The sequence below is a fragment of the Osmerus mordax genome, chromosome 2 (genome assembly GCF_038355195.1).
Source record: "Osmerus mordax isolate fOsmMor3 chromosome 2, fOsmMor3.pri, whole genome shotgun sequence".
Taxonomy (NCBI): domain Eukaryota; kingdom Metazoa; phylum Chordata; class Actinopteri; order Osmeriformes; family Osmeridae; genus Osmerus; species Osmerus mordax.
Window position 1 is genome coordinate 3,686,352 of NC_090051.1, and position 20,501 is coordinate 3,706,852.

Here is a 20,501-nt window from a genome sequence, read left to right on the forward strand (position 1 = left end):
CTAATACTGACTGTATCTCCTATGATTTCTACAGAACAGAAGCTGACAGACTGATAGACATCAGACATGAGCAGGAATGATGTGTACAGTTGAGTAGTGAGTGTCTGGTGGGTTAGAAAGAAGAGATCTAGTTGTGTTGTTCACCTTATAATCTATGAAGCAAACCAAATTAGTGACACTCCAATAAATAATGCTGTTGTTGTGATGAATTAGAGAGTGCATGTTTAAAAATGAATCTATTTTACCAGTATAATTGATCCCAGGACACATACCGTTTAAACTGAACCCTGACTCCTTTCCAAAATGTAGCCCCGTACCTCTGAAATGTTCTTTTGCCAACGGACAATTCTGTGGTAGCACTGTCTGACCCCTCTTCAAACCCCTCTTTTTCACTTAACTCAGTTGTTGTCTTCTGTACACACACCGTGTCGTCCAGGGTCAACGTGACCCCCCCCTTGGCCGAAGCCCTGCTCGGTGGGGCATGTGGGGCAGTGGGGTATGTGGGGTATGTGGGGCAGGTGGGGCATGTGGGGCAGTGGGGCATGTGGGGCAGTGGGGCATGTGGGGTATGTGGGGCAGTGGGGCAGGTGGGGCATGTGGGGCAGGTGGGGCATGTGGGGTATGTGGGGCAGTGGGGCATGTGGGGTATGTGGGGCAGGTGGGGCATGTGGGGCAGGTGGGGCATGTGGGGCAGGTGGGGCAGTGGGGCATGTGGGGTATGTGGGGCAGTGGGGCATGTGGGGCATGTGGGGCAGGTGGGGCATGTGGGGTATGTGGGGCAGTGGGGCATGTGGGGTATGTGGGGCAGTGGGGCAGGTGGGGCATGTGGGGCAGGTGGGGCAGTGGGGCATGTGGGGTATGTGGGGCAGTGGGGCATGTGGGGCAATGGGGCATGTGGGGTATGTGGGGCATGTGGGGCAGGTGGGGCAGTGGGGCATGTGGGGCAATGGGGCATGTAGGGCAGTGGGGCATGTGGGCCAGTATACTTGCGAACAGGCTCTGCAGACATCCCTCTTACACCCGCGACAAACGGTAAACGTTTTACAGTCCTTCTTCACCTTCCTCTTACTGGCAGAGACCGGTGAGGCCAGTTCTACCGATGTGGCAGCATCTTTGGGTTTTGTATTTGGTAAAGTTGTCACAACATGGCTGTGGGTCACAACGACCCGAATACAGTGCAAGGGTTCCTTCTAGTGGTAACTAGTGATATAACGTGATATACCCCCCCCCCCCCCCTTCACATTCCCTCCCCTACACATCTACGTTGTTGTATTAGGAAAGGTTGCACTGACACGGCAGGGGGGTCACATGACCCTGAGACAGCGCAAAGGTTAAAAGAAAATGCTTCATTTTATTTTTGTATCAGGTAAAGTTGTCGCAACACGATAGGGGGTCACAATCATCCGAAGGCAGCACAAGGGTTAAACAGTAAACTGTTTGTTACTTTAAAATTAACCTTCATCTGGGTCATCACAGGGATATTTGATTTGTCAACTGAGTGCATATGTCAGATTCACTGCATGACTTGTAAGCAGAGAAAAGCTGTTGCTATCAAACGTTGTCTACTTAATCAACTGAATTAGTGTACCGGTGAAGCAATAGATCAAATAGGCCGGTAGATAGGTTTGTCAAGGTATTTACTGCTCCCTTGTAAAAGTATTTTTAGTATTTTTAAAATAGGGTTAGATAAAATACAGTAGTTTATGTTGATACATGTTGTGGCCAGGACCGGTCCTAGGCATAGGCGACATAGGCAGCCGCCGATAATGGCTGCCTCAGTCGGTTCCTTCCGGTCAAAGTAAATTCATTGTCTGTGCAAACTTTCATGGCGAGTAAAAACCCATTCTGATTCTGATGAAGAGGGGAGCGGCAAATTCCCAAGTGCTCCCGGGGGGGGGGGGGGGGGGGGGGGGGTGATAAATCTTGCCTAAGGCGCCAGATGTGCTAGGACCGGCACTGGTTGTGGCTGCTGTATTTTGTACATTTACATTTACATTTAGTCATTTAGCAGACGCTCTTATCCAGAGCGACTTACAGCAAGTACAGGGACATTCCCCCGAGGCAAGTAGGGTGAAGTGCCTTGCCCAAGGACACAACGTCAGTTGGCATGACCGGGAATCGAACTGGCAACCTTCGGATTACTAGCCCGATTCCCTCACCGCTCAGCCACCTGACTCCCTATTTTGTAGTTTATTTTGATACACTTACAATTAAGGTATTTGGTATTTTATTTTTAAATACATTTTGATGTATCTTTGCCCATCCCTGGACGTATTGACCATGACAGTTTATGAAAAATATATTTGAGCGAGTGCTCCACTCTGGATGTTGTCCTCAGGAATGATGCTGACCCTGTCTGACTGTGTGTTCTGGATGTTGTCCTCAGGAATGATGCTGACCCTGCCTGGCTGTGTGTTCTGGATGTTGTCCTCAGGAATGATGCTGACCCTGCCTGGCTGTGTGTTCTGGATGTTGTCCTCAGGAGTGATGCTGACCCTGTCTGACTGTGTGTTCTGGATGTTGTCCTCAGGAATGATGCTGACCCTGCCTGACTGTGTGTTCAGGATGTTGTCCTCAGGAGTGATGCTGACCCTGCCTGACTGTGTGTTCAGGATGTTGTCCTCAGGAGTGATGCTGACCCTGTCTGGCTGTGTGTTCAGGATGTTGTCCTCAGGAATGATGCTGACCCTGCCTGACTGTGTGTTCAGGATGTTGTCCTCAGGAGTGATGCTGACCCTGCCTGACTGTGTGTTCAGGATGTTGTCCTCAGGAATGATGCTGACCCTGTCTGACTGTGTGTTCAGGATGTTGTCCTCAGGAATGATGCTGACCCTGTCTGACTGTGTGTTCTGGATGTTGTCCTCAGGAATGATGCTGACCCTGCCTGACTGTGTGTTCAGGATGTTGTCCTCAGGAGTGATGCTGACCCTGTCTGACTGTGTGTTCTGGATGTTGTCCTCAGGAATGATGCTGACCCTGCCTGACTGTGTGTTCAGGATGTTGTCCTCAGGAGTGATGCTGACCCTGCCTGACTGTGTGTTCAGGATGTTGTCCTCAGGAGTGATGCTGACCCTGTCTGACTGTGTGTTCTGGATGTTGTCCTCAGGAATGATGCTGACCCTGCCTGACTGTGTGTTCAGGATGTTGTCCTCAGGAGTGATGCTGACCCTGCCTGACTGTGTGTTCAGGATGTTGTCCTCAGGAGTGATGCTGACCCTGTCTGGCTGTGTGTTCAGGATGTTGTCCTCAGGAATGATGCTGACCCTGCCTGACTGTGTGTTCAGGATGTTGTCCTCAGGAATGATGCTGACCCTGTCTGACTGTGTGTTCTGGATGTTGTCCTCAGGAATGATGCTGACCCTGTCTGGCTGTGTGTTCAGGATGTTGTCCTCAGGAATGATGCTGACCCTGCCTGACTGTGTGTTCAGGATGTTGTCCTCAGGAATGATGCTGACCCTGTCTGGCTGTGTGTTCAGGATTCTCCTACTGCTCCACACAGCAGACTGCGGTAAACAAAACACTGTCATGGAGTTGTGTATTTTACCATCTAGCTATCTGTAAAGTTTTGTCTCTTAGGTACACTATAATGGTCATAGTAATAGTTAACAGTAGGACTGATAGTAACAGTTGAAAGTGATGCAGATCAACTACATTGCAGGCCTCCATCAGACCAGAGCAAGTTGAGGAGAGAGGATGTATGTCCACTGAGATTCACTCTTTATCTGTTCTCTTCTCTTCAGTTACTCATAAGGTCATTACTCCAGTTCATCACATCACTGCTGTGGCTGGTGAAAGTCTAGTTCTGCCGTGCTACGTCGACCCCAGCATCAGTGCTGAGGGCTGGACGGTGGAGTGGTTGAAACTCTCAGCAGACAGATACCAACGCAACGTCCATCTTTACAAAGAGGGCAGAGATGACAATGAAAATCAGAATCCCTCCTTCAGGACCAGAACAGCTCTGTTTAAAGAGGAACTGAAGACAGGCAACACCTCCTTGAAGCTGCTCTGGGTTAGAGGCACTGATGAAGGAACTTACAAATGTTTTGTTGGGTCACCTACCTTGGAATGGTATGATGATTCCAACATTGAAGTCCATGTTAAAGGTGAATTTCGTTTTCAAGTCTAGTTCTTTTTACTTGCTATTGTGCCTAAACCAAGGCCATCCTTCTAATAACATGATTGAATCTGTATCTGTGTGTTTGTAGCTGTAGGATCTCAGCCAGTGGTCTCCATCGAGGGGCACAGAGGGGCAGGGATGGTTCTGGTGTGTGAAACACAAGGCTGGTACCCTGAACCAGAGATGGTGTGGTGGGACAGTAAAGGAGTTCCCCTCTCTGCTGATCCTCCAGAGACGACCAGAGACTCTGAGGGACTCTACGCACTCAGACTGAGGGTCACTGTTCAGAAGACGCATAGAAACCTCTTTAACTGTAGAGTGAAACAGAAATACATGAAGAGAGAGGAGACGGCAAGGATTCATGTTCCTGGTGAGTTATTCAGCCTCACATCTTCCTCTGAAAAAGGTTTGGGATTTTCTGGGAACGTGGGAATTTCTACTAGTGAATAAGAGAGGAAGGACAACAACATCACACAAACACAACAACAAAAAGGACAATATTATACACAACCAATATATACATAGTGATAGACAGACATTGCAGCACTAGGTATAAACAATTGTAAAATAATAGCACTGCTTTAAACATGCATGTTTCAGGTGAGCTGTTCTATCAAAATCACTCTTGGATATGGTCCTTGGCTGGGGTGTTGGCTGTGGTGTTTGGCGTCTCTGTCGTGGGATTAGCTGTGGCCATCTGTGTGCTGGTGAAGAGACATAGAGATAAAGGTAAATGATGGATGAATAAGAGATTGACAGACATGTTCCATTCAATTATTCTTCATAGTCATGTCATTAGTCAAATCTTGTACAAGTCTTACGTGTAGATGATCCATGAGTGGATTCATGTTCTTTATTTGATCTGACCTCTACAGAGTCATGTTGTATATCCGACCTCTACAGAGTCATGTTGTATATCCTGTTGACGTTCCTGTATCGCCCGCGTTACAAAAATGCTGCCCCCCCCTTCCTCAGTTACGACGCACTAAATTCTAACAAATATATTTTTTAGACGCTACACATGTTATACATCATTGGAAAGCTACGATTCTTGTGCTTGTAGATATGTAAACCATTTCAAGATCGAGTCACAACAACAAGTTTAGTCAACGTCTTTGTCCAGTCACCACTTTGGTGATGTTTACAAAGCCAAACGTCTCTACTTACCCTCAAAGGTTCTGTGTCGTCCAGGTATGCAAACAACACATCAAAACTTGATCTGCGTACATTCCCAAGGGTTCAAAGTATCTAACCATGTAAAGTAATTCTCCAAATACAATGTTTTACGTTCATGAATAGCCATTATCCTTTGTTTCATTATGCAAGTTAGCCGACGGAAGAAACAACTTGTTCACATAAAAGTGCACATTCCTCCGGTTAGAAACTGAGAATTTACGATATGGAGGGATCAAAATGTCCGTTGAACCCTCCCCTTTTGATTGACACCTTGTTTGACCCAATAGGAGCTTCCATGCCCCGTTGACAGCCCTCTAAAACCAATTAGGTCTGTGCGTCTTGCCCCCCCCCCCCCCCCCCACACTCTTTCTAAACAAATTTCTCGAACTGGCTTCGACTGGCTCTGAAATGAGCTCGTTAGCCTTGTAGCTGAAAGCTAGCTGAAAATGCCAATACCTCATTTGTATGTGTCTGTGGAGCCGTCAAAATAAAAGTCGATTGCGCAATATGGTATTGCGCAATCAGTTTTCTTTGTGCGCCAATCCTGGGAATCAGATAAAGCACTCCAATGTGTTCATGCTTCAATTTTTGTGTTTCAGTAATACTAATTAGGGATTTAGCTATTATATATGATAGTTCTAAGTACCACCTTTCATTAGAGATAACAATTATGAAAAATAATACCTTTTATCCTGAGTATTTGACCTTGGTTAGAAAGGGTCATTTTGGAGTCTCCAAAAGGCCCTTTTAGAAAATGAATGGATGTACTCTTATAAAAACATGTGTCAAATATGAATATATTGTGGTATTATGTTTGACTTTTGATTTGAATTGGGTAAGGCTTCAACCTGTGGTCCAATTTAGTCTTCCAGCTAATACCTACCACCTCTAGGCCTCTTCAGGCCTCTGTTTTCAAAACAAAATCTAGACGGAAATAGAAATTTTCACTTTCCTTGTGTTCAAGCTTCTATTACTCAACACTAGTAGGACTGACAGGGGTCCTGACAACAGGGGACATAACTTCAGAGTGTCAGCTTTCAAAAGAGATCATTTACATGCATGTACTCCAAATGGTTCAAGAACAGCTTCCAATTTACTTTGGGTATGCTGTTTAGGCGTTTTCAGGCAAATTTAACAGGATTCTGAAGAGGATATCTGACCTCTACAGAGTCATGTTGTATATCTGACCTCTACAGAGTCATGTTCTATATCTGACCTCTACAGAGTCATGTTGTATATCTGACCTCTACAGAGTCATGTTCTATATCTGACCTCTACAGAGTCATGTTGTATATCTGACCTCTACAGAGTCATGTTGTATATCTGACCTCTACAGAGTCATGTTCTATATCTGACCTCTACAGAGTCATGTTGTATATCTGACCTCTACAGAGTCATGTTCTATATCTGACCTCTACAGAGTCATGTTCTATATCTGACCTCTACAGAGTCATGTTGTATATCCGACCTCTACAGAGTCATGTTGTATATCCGACCTCTACAGAGTCATGTTCTATATCTGACCTCTACAGAGTCATGTTCTATATCTGACCTCTACAGAGTCATGTTGTATATCCGACCTCTACAGAGTCATGTTCTATATCTGACCTCTACAGAGTCATGTTGTATATCCGACCTCTACAGAGTCATGTTGTATATCCGACCTCTACAGAGTCATGTTGTATATCTGACCACTACAGAGTCATGTTGTATATCTGACCTCTAGAGAGTCATGTTCTATATGTGATCAGCTATTGTGTTCACACCTCTGTGTTTCCTTTGCAGGGAAGCGTTTCAAGGCCCAGGAAGGTAATAACCAGCATTAGTCTGCAGAGGGAAGTGACTTCACTGTCAGGACAGGAGCATATATAGAAAGGTTAACATGTTCTTAAAAGGCTCATGTTTTGAGATGGTCAGTGTATGTTCTTATGAGATAATAATGTACATTTAAAACACCAGCTAACTCATTGTAAACTCAGATTATACATAAGTTTCTACTGCAGAGTGGTCTTAAGGTAAAATGTAAAGTGGTGTTAAATTACAACTGTTAACAAAAGACTTCTGATGAACAGTCACTCGAGGGGAGAGTGGGTAATGGTAGGGTGCTGGTTCAGCTGGTCGCTATAGATCCAAGTTCAGATTCTGGTGTTCATATGTCTGATTCTCACTGTCATCTCACTTCATTTACAGGTGATCTTAAGAAAGACAATGGTAAGTGATATCCAGTTTATCACTATGTTATGATGTTGAAGCACAACTGTCATGGTAGAAGAGCAGTGCAGCGTGGTGGAACTGATCACTGAACACTGATAAAGACCTTGATATCTTGATGTCATACAGAGTTGAAGAGGTTGTCACATGTACATGGTTGTTACAACACATGAAGAACAGTGATGTACTGCTGTATCTCTTCATATCAGTATCTCTGGTCTGACCCATAGACTTATATATTAATAGACACAGCTAGATTTCTTCCAAGATGGCGTCCCCATTCATTTCTATGAAAAGTGCTCAGTGGCGCAGTGAGGCAAGCAACAGTGCGAAAAATGGACCGCGCCATCTTTCCAGACCGACTAGTCCGGTCTTTCGCAGAAGCTTGTTCCTAGCTCCGAAACTCGTGCATGCTTGCAACTAGCTGTACACGTCATACTTTGCGACAACCAGTCGCGAGCTTGTCCAAGTCCAATCAAGAAGCAGATACATGTGAACTTTACAAAAATCAATGCTATTAGTACTGTAGTATTCCTTTCACTTGGTTTTTAGAAATATTACTATTTTAGATGGAACATACGTTCCACATACGACTCAGACTCACCAAATAGCCTATATGTTGTTCTTTTTGCTTCGTGTTTTTGGTTTGACTGCTTAAGTATTGTGTCGGATTAAAGAAACTTGAATATCTGGCTCCGTCGTTGTTCTAGCTCGGCAAAGAAAGCTAAATTAAGCCTATACCTATGTTACTATTTTAATGATGATGAGTGTTGCTTACTATTAATAGCTTATTGTTAATGCCATCTTTGTGGTTTTAACTGACATAAAGTTCTAACATATAACGACCATAACAATATTGTGGTTATCAGACATGATTTATTCATCTTCGTCTTTGCTCCAGAATAACATGTCAACAATCTATAATGACACCGTAACATGCCACAATATTATAACTAATTATATTAGCCTATAATTACTTTGTCATGCCATGAGCATATAGCCTGGGTGCCAGCCGAACTTATCCCCGCCCACAAAATGTTTTGGTCGGGAAGTTGGGTCTGGGGTAGCTAGGTTGGGGAAAAAGTATGTCCGAACAAGAGCTGTTCGGACCAATCAAATTGTCAGGGCGGGCTTTATACGATGATGGACAGATGATCAACAGTAACGTAATCAACCACGTCAAAGAGCGCTTGGATTGAATTAGTTTTCAACAAACATGGCTGCCGCTGGAGAGCTGAGATGTGTAGATTCTGCCATCGAGTCTGTTTTAGAAGACATCGACAGCGCATTAATTTTGAAAGAGGAACAGAGAAAGGCGATCAAGGAATTTGTCGATGGAAAATATGTTTTTTCCGTCCTTCCTACGGGATTCGGTTGAAGTTAACATACTACGTTGCTCTGATTGGTTGTAGGTCTATCCAATTGAGCGAAGAGGCTTTTTTTTTCAGGGTTCGGTTGAAACACGCCCCATACTCACAGCCCAACGGAGCGGTATGAGCATATAGCGTTCATTACAAAATGGTTAAATCTTCTTTAAAATAACGGAAATAAACTCTACAAACAACCGTCATGTATCTGTGCAACCATTTGTAAAACGTGCTACAATAAAAGGCAGGCAACTGTAGATTATCAAGTCCTTGTTATCATTCAGCTCAGGTAAATCAGCGATTTGCTGATGTTCCCTTTTGTGCTTGTCCGCTGTTCTTATCCGCGAGCACGTTTCCAGGCAACTTTTCTTGACATAAGCAAATAAATGGGGTGCTAGTTTACCTATTTCGGATTTGTTTCAAACTTAGCAAAAATCTTGAAAAATTATTCTATGAAAAAGCTAGTAGTATGAGCCAGGTTCGAGAATGAAACAAAAATATTGGAGGAGATAGTTTTAGATATGTTGACTGGAATTAAAGGGGTGATTGACTCGGTTTTTGGGGTATTTCACACTGTTCCTTAACCCTTGTGCTGCCTTCGGGTCACATGACCCAAAGGTTCATAACGAACCATCGTTGTGTTTACCCAATTTTACCCAATACAAAAACTAATAAAAATAATTTTCTTTTAACCTTCGCAATGTGGGGGGTCTGAGACAGCCCAACGGTTAAAAGAAACTGCTTCACTTTGTTTTTGTATGCGGTAAAGTTGTCGCAATACGACGGTGGGTCACAATGACTGATGGGTCAGAATGACCCAAAGATAACAAGGGTTAAGGTCTCCGAATAGGGTATGTAACATTGGTTGGGCTGAAAATGGCCCGGGTGCTGTTCTATGCCCCCTGATACATCCAGTGAAATTTTCCCGGGAAAAAAACGCTAGGTTTTCTCCTTTTATGGTATGCTCATGAATATATAGATGAGCTGCGCGCTGATTGGTTGGTTTACAACGAGTTAAGCTGCGGAGCAAAGACGCAACACGACCAACACTCACTGAAACATGAAGGTGGAGACTTGAAATCAAAACGTACAAATAAATCTATTGTGTCTACACAACACTGTTTTCAACAGATTGACTAGATCATTTGAAATGATTACGTTAGCAGACATCCCAACCTGCACACTCATTTCCGGGAGGAAATGTACCTCCAGACGCAATCAGGACGCGCGATATGCACCTATCTCTACCAGAAATTACAGTTCGACAGTCTCTCGCTCGCTCGAAATACAAAATCCCCGATTTCCGGGAGATTGTACAGCATTTGCCGGCGTCAGGGAGCCGCTATTGAAATGTGGGAGACTCCCGGACCTCCCGGGAGACTTGGGATGTCTGCGTTAGTTGTTTCCACTTCTGTTGTTCAGGGAGTCAGTTGGCTGAGCGGTGAGGGAGTCGGGCTATTAATCCGAAGGTTGCCAGTTCGATTCCCGGTCATGCCAACTGACGTTGTGTCCTTGGAGAGCGTCTGCTAAATGACTAAATGTAAATGTTGTCGAAGCAAACAGGATCGCCTTAGGTGGGTAACGTTAGCACTACAGCTTAGCAAACAAACTATAGTGATTCAACTCAGCTTCAGTTACTGAGTTAGCTCTAGCTATCTTGCTGAAAAATAGATCTGGACAAACATGCATCTTGAATTGTAGATTTACATGACAACACAGGTTATTTATTTGAATGAAACAGTCAGGAACATGAAATAACGTTAGCCCCATTGCAAATAAACTGCTAATTCATCACACATTCTACCTATGCTCTTGCGTTAGCAAGCTAAACTAGTTTACATGCCTACAGTCTAGGTGTTTTCGCTATCTAGCTATTCTTGCATTCCTTGCAAATCAGCGTTAATACAAAGCAGATGAGCTAGAGTCTAGCTAACATTGACTAGACGGGCATGGCTGATGTTTGTTGTAGCGTAGAAGATCCCTGTGCAGTTCGACACTCGACACATTTGCGCGAACCATTTCACCAAGGACTGTTTTGAAAACCTGGGACAATGTAAAGCAGGATTTGCTATAAGGCTGTTGCTGAAGAGGTGCGTTCCGACCTTATGTTCATCACAACCGCAAGCAGTATGATTTTGTCGATAACAGTTATTTGCAATGCTAACGTATCCTGTATCTAGCACCTGCCTTTCTCCAGTTCTTTCAAATAGATAGCTAATCTAGACAGGCGTTAGCAATAGGCTAGACTGCTATTCGTTTTCTGGCTATTTTTTCGGAAGCTTCCCTTCTAATGCCGACTACAGCTAGTCTAGCTAGCCATTTGCTAAGTAAGGTATGTTGATGTGTTTAGAAACGTATTTAGCATTCTACCTATGCTAGATACAGGAGACGTTAGCATTGCTAATAGGCTAACTGTTAGCGACAAAATCATACTTACAGTTTGCGTTTGTGATGAGCATACGGTTGGAACAGCACCTCTGTTTGGCAACAGCGGCTTAGCAAATCCTTCTTTAAATTGTCCATTCATTCAAAACTGTCTTTGGTAAAATGGTTCGAGCAAATGAATAAATGAGTGTCAAACTTCACAGGGATCTTCTCATAGAAAAACATCAGCCATGCCCGTCGAGTGTCTGGTTTCTTGGGAAAATTATTAAAAGTAGGTATGGGACGTATGGCACTGACGCATCGATGCTTGTGTCGCAAAACCAATACGCACAGTTTAGAAAAATTGTTTTGGAGCTTGTGTCAAATTATGAAACCACGTGATATGTGACGTTCAATGCTTCAAACGTCACAAACTGGTTCAAAGTTTTGCCGCTCTTTTGAACCAGAGCCATAGAAGGAACGAAGCCACCGCTTCTTGTTAAAGACAAATCTCACATTGCCAGAGAAGCAGCACCAGGCATCGCTCGAGTTTCTTCCATCAGTCATTATTATTTAGCCAAATCCGCATTGTAATAATTATAAATCCGTGCACTTGAGTGTTGTTATTTTATTGAAATGACACGTAACATGATAGGACTAGGTAGGTCTATACAGTGCCCAGAAAACAAATGTTGATGATTCGTCAAAATTGTCAACAGTAATAATAATTAGTAAAAATAAAATCCCCCCAGTTCACAATAGGCTTACATATCACAAATGTTAAGAATAAGAAAAAATCAGTGTAATCTAGTTTAATTTACATAAAAACCGTATCGTATAAAGTCCGTCCACCCCCATCGACAGGTAACGGCTTTTTCGGTGGTGTAGCTGGTTAAAGCGTTGTACGACAACGTATTGATAATGAGAGTCTGGATACCCGAGTTCGCTAGCCTGGCTCTGCCCTCCTACGTACTTCCGCTCAAATGTATTTGCTTCTGTACATAGGTCTGGTCATGAGGTACGTAAGTCAGATTCTCCAGGTTGATTTTCTACCTGTCCAATAAGCGAACAGAGGGAGTGGCTGAGAACGATGACGTTGATGTCGTGCGCTAGTTTGTGTTGTAGTTCCGTAATGGCGGCGGAGAAAGATGCGAGCAAAGCCATTCGGTCCGTTGTGGCAACACTGCCGAATATCCAACAGCTAAAGCCGGAGCAAGAACAAGTTTTGCTGAGTTTTGTTGGTGGCCATGATGTTGTGGCCCTCCTCCCCACGGGGTTCGGGAACAGTTTGATTTTCCAGCTACGGCAGCTAGCTCTGTTACAGTAGTGGTGAAAATTGGCTAAGGCGAACGCTAGCGATTGGTTATGGCAGATCAGAGTGGCTCTGGGCAGATCCAATAGTTTTAAACTTTAACAGAGTACCCGCCTACAAGGAAGTCAACACTTGTCAATGGAGCGAGGCCAGACTCTCTGTACAAATGAAATGTACGAGAGTCTGGTTAGGACCAGGCTACGAGTTCACGCCCCAGTGCAGGGAATCTCGGATGATATTCTTTAACTTTTACTGTGAGAAAAGGACATAATTCTAACGGCCTACAGATGTATCACAACATTTTAATGTGTGAGCACTAATATCAGATAAAAATGAACACATGTAGCCTTGATTAAAATATTAAATAACGTAGGGTAGTCTACCGTTGGAGACAACCACTATGCCTCATTCAGCCAGTTTAACTGGCTGCTATATGAAGCTGTTCATTTTCAATGCGCCGATAGTTCGGCTCTTTGGGCCGGCACAATCCGGAAGAAACCACCAAAGCTTCACAAGGCATCGTTCGCCCATCCCTAATTAAAAGTGTCAGCATTCCCTGTACAGCCTGGAACACATTTTTTTAATTGTGAGATTTGCATAGGAAAGAGGTGTCAATGGACTTTGAGGTTCACTGTATGTCCATTTTACCCCCTGAACTGTCGTTATTCAACTGTGACAAGGTAAATTCGGTTCTGCAATCAATGACCCCTTTAATAGAATAAAAACGACCGGACGAGTCCGGTAGCAAATCGGAAATGCAATACCACCTACATCCACCGGGGCCGTTGCCTCAAGCCGAGGGGCGGGGGTCTGGTCTGACCACAAATGGGACCGAAAGCCTTATTTACAATCTCCAGTCTTTCCATTCATATATCTGTGCTGTGCTGCCTCTACTGTTCACACTGGTAGTTTTTGACTGAGGACTTGGGTCAGGACTGTGTAGTGTCGTCATTAGAGGGAGAGTAGGTAGTGGTAGTGTAACAGATGTGGTCTTGCAAGCTCCGTCAGAGGTATACGGGCAACTGTCCGCTCCGACCAGGAGTCGAACCTACCACCTCTGACTTCCCAAGCGCCACCACTACCAACTACGCCAACGAAAAGCTAGCAATTCGTTGACGTGGGTGGCCTGTTACTAGCCTGGTCCTAACCAGACCCTCGTACATTTCATTTGTACAGAGGGTCTGGGATCGCTCCATTGACAAGCGTTAACTTCCTTGAAGGCGGGTACTCTGTTGAAGTTTAAAACTAGTGGATCTGCCAAGAGCCACTCTGATCTGCCATAACCAATCGCTAGCGTTCGCCTTAGCTAACTCCTTCACCACGGAGCTAACTGCCATAGCTGGAAAATCAAACTCCACCACATCATGACCACCAACAAAACTCAGCAAGGATTGTTCTTGCTCCGTCTTTAACTTATAGATATTCGGCAGCGTTGCCACAACCGCAGAATAGCTTCGCTCGCATCTTTCTCCGCCGCCATTACTGAACTACAACTCAAACTAGTGCACAACATCTACGTCATCGTTCTCAACCACTCCCTCTGTTCGCTGATTGGACCTACAAAAAATGTGTTTCTGAAATCCGACTGATGCACTGAAATCCCAGACCTAGTACAGAAGCAAAATCCAAATTGAGCGGAAGTACGTAGGAGGGCAGAGCCAGGCTAGCCTGTTACATACTTGAGGAGTGAGTTTCACCACACACCAGCTACAGTAGCGTGCTGGTTCAGCTGGTCGCTATAGATCCAAGTTCTTGTTCAGGTTCTGGTGTTCATATGTCTGATTCTCACTGTCTCTCATCTCAATTCATTTACAGGTCGGCTCATAAAGGGTAAGTGATATCCAGTTTATCACTATGTTATGATGTTGAAACACAACTGTCATGGTAGAAGAGCAGTGCAGCGTGGTGGAACTGTCAGAAGGATTCCTGCAGAGTGGATTTAACTGCACTGTCAGGACAGGAGCATGTTCAGGAATGTCTCCTCTTGTTCAGCTGTTGAAGAGGTTGTCACATGTACATGGTTGTTACAAAGCATGAAGAACAGTGATGTACTGCTGTATCTCTTCATATCAGTATCTCTGGTCTGACCACAAAGGGGCCAAAAGCCTTATTTACAATGTCCAGTCTTTCCATTCATATCTCTGTGATGTGCTGCCCCCTAGTGTTCACACTGGTAGTTCTTGACTGAGGACTAGGGTCAAGAGTGTTTAGTGTCATCATCAGAGGGAGAGTAGGTAGTGGCAGGGTGCCCTTGCAGCTGGTCACTATAGATCCAAGTTCTTGTTCAGATTCTGGTGTTCATATGTCTGATGTTCTGCCTCTCATCTCACTTCATTTACAGAAATGCTTTATTTTAAGATTGGTAAGTAATATCCTGTTTATCACTATGTTATGATGTTGAAGCACAACTGTCATGGTAGAAGAGCAGTGCAGCGTGGTGGAACTGTCAGAAGGATTCCTGCAGAGTGGATTTAACTGCACTGGCAGGACAGGAGCCTGTGTAGAAAGGTTAACATGTTCTTAAAAGGCTAATGTTTTGACATGGTCAGTGTTTGTTCTTATGAGATAATAATGTACATTTAAAACACCAACTGACTCATTGTCAACTCAGATTATACATCAGTTTCTACTGCAGAGTGGTCTTAAGGTAAGATGTAAAGTGGTGTTAAATTACAACTGTTAACAAAAGACTTCTGATGAACAGTCACTCGAGGGGAGAGTGGGTAATGGTAGGGTGCTGGTTCAGCTGGTCGCTATAGATCCAAGTTCAGATTCTGGTGTTCATATGTCTGATTCTCACTGTCTGTCATCTCACTTCATTTACAGGTGATCTTAAGAAAGACAATGGTAAGTGATATCCAGTTTATCACTATGTTATGATGTTGAAGCACAACTGTCATGGTAGAAGAGCAGTGCAGCGTGGTGGAACTGTCAGAAGGATTCCTGCAGAGTGGATTTAACTGCACTGTCAGGACAGGAGCATGTTCAGGAATGTCTCCTCTTGTTCAGCTGTTATTAGAACACTGATAAAGACCTTGATATATTGATGTCATACAGAGTTGAAGAGGTTGTCACATGTACTGTACATGGCTGTTACAACGCATGACGAACAGTGATGTACTGCTGTATCTCTTCATATCTGTATTTCTGGTCTGACCCATAGACTTATATAGACAAGAAACGACATTACATTAACTCAAAAACACATTACATTAACTCAAAACGGAAAGGGTAGGTACAACACTTCGTCGCTGAATGGATGCAGTAACTAACAAGAAATGTATCGACAGAAGTACAAAATGCAATAGCCTGACAGAGTTACGTGCACCAGGACATTTGTTTGGCTATCGAAGCATGTAGCAAGTGTTTTTTAATTAATGTAATGTTGTTTCCCATTTGGGGGAGCGTGTCCTTGTATTGGGGGGAGGTGAGCAAGTCATCCTATTTGAGGGGAGTTCACTCGTATTTGGGGAGAGTGTTTTCATTTGGGGGATGCACTCATGTTAGTGGGTGTGATTTGCACTTCAGGGCCACCGTAGCTTTCCCATTTGACTTGCGGATTGCATTGCCTCTTTACACATTGCCATTTTGACAAATGCATTTTCATTTGAATAAAGAGTCGAAAAAACCTTGTCAATATTAAATGCAATGCAATAAGGGTTCATAATTTTTTTAATTCATAATAATACAAACTGAATTGCGGATTGCATTGTCATTTGCACATTGAATTGCCATTTGACAACAGCTTTACCATTTGAATTGCGGATTGCATTGTCACTTTGCACGTTGAATTGCCATTTGAAAAATGCATTACCATTTGAATAAAGAGTCTAAACTTCCATAAGAAAGACATCTTTGCACTCGATCAAATTCCAGAACCCTCTTTTCACGACTTTTCCGAAATAATTCATCATCCAGTTATAAAATCACAGTAGGAAAACTTCATTTCAAAGAGTTTTGCTCCTATTTTTTTGTTAAATTGGTACTTCGCAGGTCAGCTATTTCTTTCTGTCTTTCAAGGATCGCTCGATCCTCTATTAACTCAGCAGATGTCGCAGAGACTCGTAGGCGAGTGCCTATTTGTTTTCTGTAATTCATCAAAATCTGAATAAGATTAAGTAGGCTATAGTATACATAAGATTAAGTATATTCATAGCATAGGTATAGCCTACTTTATATTTAGCCTAATTACCTACCAAATGACAATAATTCTATTGTGCATTTTGGTTTCATATTAGGCTATAGCCTAGCGTAACACGCAGTTTTGCATGTCTTCGTGTTGGCCCTATCAGCGTAAATATTCATCAGGCTTATGAATTGAAACCATTCAGACTCTGCGTTTCTAGTGTGTTTTGCAAACGTGCTGAATAATTTAGCAGAAAGTAGGCTCTGTCCTTTACAATGAACAGATTTTCGGCCGCATTAAAACCGGAAGGTATCCTGAAACAACCGGAAGGTTGTCTTCTCTCCCCCCTTGTCTTTTTCTCTCTCCTACCTTCCCTCTCCCCCACCCACGAGTAGGCAGTACGAGTTTCTGCGAGACTTGCTGAAAGAAAAGAGAATCGCAACCTTGAAAGACAAATCGCTGATCACGAAGCAGCCATTTAACTGAAATAGCAATGACAAAATAGCTTGAAACTAGCTTTTACCAATGTAATTTCAATACTGGATTGATTATTGATTAAATATTTAGGAAAAACCATGAATGGATCGTCCTATGCACCTGACAATAAAAAACTTGAAAACTTGAAACTCCCTAGAAATCGATCTGTGCGAAAACTTCCAGGGGCACTGAAAATCGTCTCCTCTCCCACCTTCTGTCTCTCTCCCCTCCCTTCTCTTTCTCTCCCCTCCCTTCTCTCTCTCTCTCCCCCACCTCTCTCTCTTCTAAATGAATACATTACAAATGAAATGTGTTAATTCTAGATGTACTGGCATGATATCAGTACAACAGTGCTAAAGAACAACTGATGAGTGCATGTGTATGAGTGTTTCATGGGGTAGCACAAGTGATGAGTGCATGTGTATGAGTGTTTCATGGGGTAGCACAAGTGATGAGTGCATGTGTATGAGTGTTTCATGGGGTAGCACAAGTGATGAGTGCATGTGTATGAGTGTTTCATGGGGTAGCACAAGTGATGGGTGCATGTGTATGAGTGTTTCATGGGGTAGCACAAGTGATGAGTGCATGTGGAGGAGCAAGTTTTTCAGGAGTTTCGCCCTAGACGGCCTCTCATACAGATCCTCCTTTTCTCTAATCTCTTCCTCCCTGCTCCTCCCTCTCCTCCATCTCCTCCCTCTCCTCCCCTCTTCCCCTCCTCCCTCTCCTCTGCTCTCCTCCACCTGACTGCCCCTCTTCTCTTTTCCTCACCACCTTTCACCCCCTCCTTACCTTTGTTCTCCTCTCCCTCTCCCAGTGTCTGCTCTAAGCTCCAGTCGCTGATTGTGTGTGTGGAAGTGTGTGTTTTCCCTATCCTCCCTCTCTCTCTCTCTCTCTCTCTCTCTCTCTCTCTCTCTCTCTCTCTCTCTCTCTCTCTCTCCCTCTCTCTCTCTCTCTCTCTCTCTCTCTCTCTCTCTCTCTCTCTCTCTCTCCCTCCCTCCCTCCCTTCTCATCTCTTCTCCATTCTCCTCCTTTCTTCTCCTCTCTTCTCCTCCCCCCTCCCCTCTTCTCTCCTCCTCCCTCCCCGTCTCCTTTCTAATCAACTTCCCTTATCTCCTCCCTTTCCCTCGCCTCCTCCTCCATTCCTCTCCTGTACTCCATTCCTCCACTCCTCCCTCCCTTCTCATCTCCCCTCCTCCTTTCGTCTCTCCATCTCTCTTCTCCTCTCTACCCCTCCCCTGCCTCCTCCATCCCCCAACATGTGAAGGGAACAGGAGGAGGATACAAAGATGGAGTGATGGGGGCATATCAGGGGTAAAGAGATGAGGGATGATGGAGGGAGAACAGAATGAGAGAGAATGAAAGGAAGAGAGGGAGAGTGGAAGAGAGGAATGGAGGGAGGGACAGAGCAGGGTAGAGAGGTTGGAACAGAGAGAGAGAGAGAGAGACATTCTAATGTGAATGATGATGAGTATTATATTGTGTCTTGGTCTCCCCCATCAGATGCCTGTAAGCTCACACTGGACCCAAACACAGCACACAGAGAACTCTCTCTGTCTGAGGAGAACAGAAAGGTGATGAAAAGAGAGAAGCAGCCGTATCCTGATCACCCAGAGAGATTTGACTACCGTCCACAGGTGCTGTGTAGAGAGGGTCTGTCTGGGCGCTGTTACTGGGAGGCAGAGTGGAGTAGAGGAAAGGTTTCTATAGCAGTGACATATAAAGGAATCAGCAGGAGAGGAGAGGGTCATGACTGTAAGCTTGGATACAATAACAAGTCCTGGAGTCTGTACTGTGATGATGACAGTTACTCTGCCAGGCACAATAAGAAGAGCACTGACATACCTGCCCCCCCCTCCAGCTCCCACAGAGTAGGAGTGTATCTGGACTGGCCGGCCGGCACTCTGTCCTTCTACACAGTCTCCTCTGACACACTGACCCACCTGCACACATTCCACAGCACATTCACTGAGCCCCTCTATCCTGGGTTCTGGGTTTATGACTTTGACTCCTCAGTGTCCCTGTGTCAGGTAGAATAGCCCACACACACTCACACACTGTGCTCACATAGATGTCATTGAAGATTGAACTGATGGAATTGATATCCCAGAGTGTTTGTAAATATTGGTGTGTGTAGAATGTTTGTTTTGTTTTAATTGTTGACAAACAACAATCTTGTCTTTGATCTCAGTTCCACTGAATGTGACAAACTAAATAGTGTCATACTGAATAAATAAGGAGAAATAAATGTGTTTTATACAGGATGATAGAAGACATGCTGTGTGTTTGTTGGTGACCCAGTGGCCCTATAGACACACACACACACACACACACACACACACACACACACACACACACACTGTAAACACTACATTTAAGACCAGTAATATGACATTATTACCCACTTGAATATACACTGTGTGTGTGTCTAGTGTGATCCCCTCTCTCCCTTGACCCCCCCTCCTTATCTACTCTCTCCCCACCTAGTCTGGTGTGTTTGCTACGTCCACCTGTAGGGAGAAAGGGGGCAGCATCAACATCCTGAGATGATTCCCTACTGGTTAGTGGAGTGGAGGGTTGGGGTGGCACAGGGGGACATTTCTGGGCATCAGGGCCAGGAGTAGGGTGGAGGTCAGGGGGAGGGTGGAGGTCAGGGGGAGGGTGGAGGTCAGGAGTAGGGTGGAGGTCAGGGGGAGGGTGGAGGTCAGGGGGAGGGTGGAGGTCAGGAGTAGGGTGGAGGTCAGGAGTAGGGTGGAGGTCAGGGGGAGGGTGGAGGTCAGGGGGAGGTCAGAAGTAGGGTGGAGGTCAGGGGGAGGGGGGAGGTCAGGGGGAGGGTGGAGGTCAGGAGTAGGGTGGAGGTCAGGGGGAGGGTGGAGGTCAGGGGGAGGTCAGAAGTAGGGTGGAGGTCAGGGGGAGGGTGGAGGTCAGGGGGAGGGTGGAGGTCAGGAGTAGGGTGGAGGTCAGGGGGAGGGTGGAGGTCAGGGGGAGGGTGGAGGTCAGGGGGAGGGTGGAGGTCAGGAGTAGGGTGGAGGCCAGGGGGAGGGTGGAGGTCAGGAGTAGGGTGGAGGTCAGGGGGAGGTCAGGGGGAGGGTGGAGGTCAGGGGGAGGATAGAGGTCAGGAGTAGGGTGGAGGTCAGGGGGAGGGAGTGGAGGACTGGGCTCTCAGAGCCGTGGGGAAGGGAAGGGGAGAGCGAGGGACAGAGGGGAACAGGAGTCCAGGGGGGCCTTGTGCTCCTGCAGCCAGCACCCCCACAGCCTCCCTCCTGCGTCCTCCTCCACCCCCTCTCACAGGTGGAGCTGCTGCCCCCCAAGCCCCAGCCGGGTCAGGCCGAGTCAGGCAGCCAGTCCAGCCTC

General features: G+C 45.1%; 1 protein-coding gene across 2 annotated transcripts; it reads left to right on the top strand.

Annotated features, from left to right (window-relative positions):
• Positions 1 to 3,350: 3,350 nt before the first annotated feature.
• LOC136963372 (butyrophilin subfamily 3 member A2-like) lies at positions 3,351 to 19,411 on the top strand. Of its 2 annotated transcripts, XM_067257485.1 has the most exons (10): positions 3,351 to 3,508; positions 3,741 to 4,103; positions 4,206 to 4,487; positions 4,718 to 4,846; positions 7,079 to 7,102; positions 7,484 to 7,504; positions 14,363 to 14,377; positions 14,889 to 14,909; positions 15,374 to 15,394; positions 18,651 to 19,411. In XM_067257485.1, exons 1-10 carry the CDS (start codon positions 3,352 to 3,354, stop codon positions 19,184 to 19,186), a joined length of 1,569 nt encoding a protein of 522 aa, XP_067113586.1. In that variant the 5' UTR covers position 3,351; the 3' UTR covers positions 19,187 to 19,411. The 2 variants fall into 2 exon arrangements, with proteins under 2 accessions (XP_067113586.1, XP_067113595.1); XM_067257494.1 differs by lacking the exons at positions 14,889 to 14,909; positions 15,374 to 15,394.
• Positions 19,412 to 20,501: the final 1,090 nt, after the last annotated feature.

Bases quoted from the DNA above. Each gene is read 5' to 3' on its own strand.
- LOC136963372 (XM_067257485.1), top strand. From the start codon at position 3,352: ATGCTGACCCTGTCTGGCTGTGTGTTCAGGATGTTGTCCTCAGGAATG. The intron at 4,488-4,717 runs GTGAGTTATTCA...TGCATGTTTCAG, and splicing joins GGCAAGGATTCATGTTCCTG to GTGAGCTGTTCTATCAAAAT. The intron at 4,847-7,078 runs GTAAATGATGGA...TTTCCTTTGCAG, and splicing joins GAAGAGACATAGAGATAAAG to GGAAGCGTTTCAAGGCCCAG.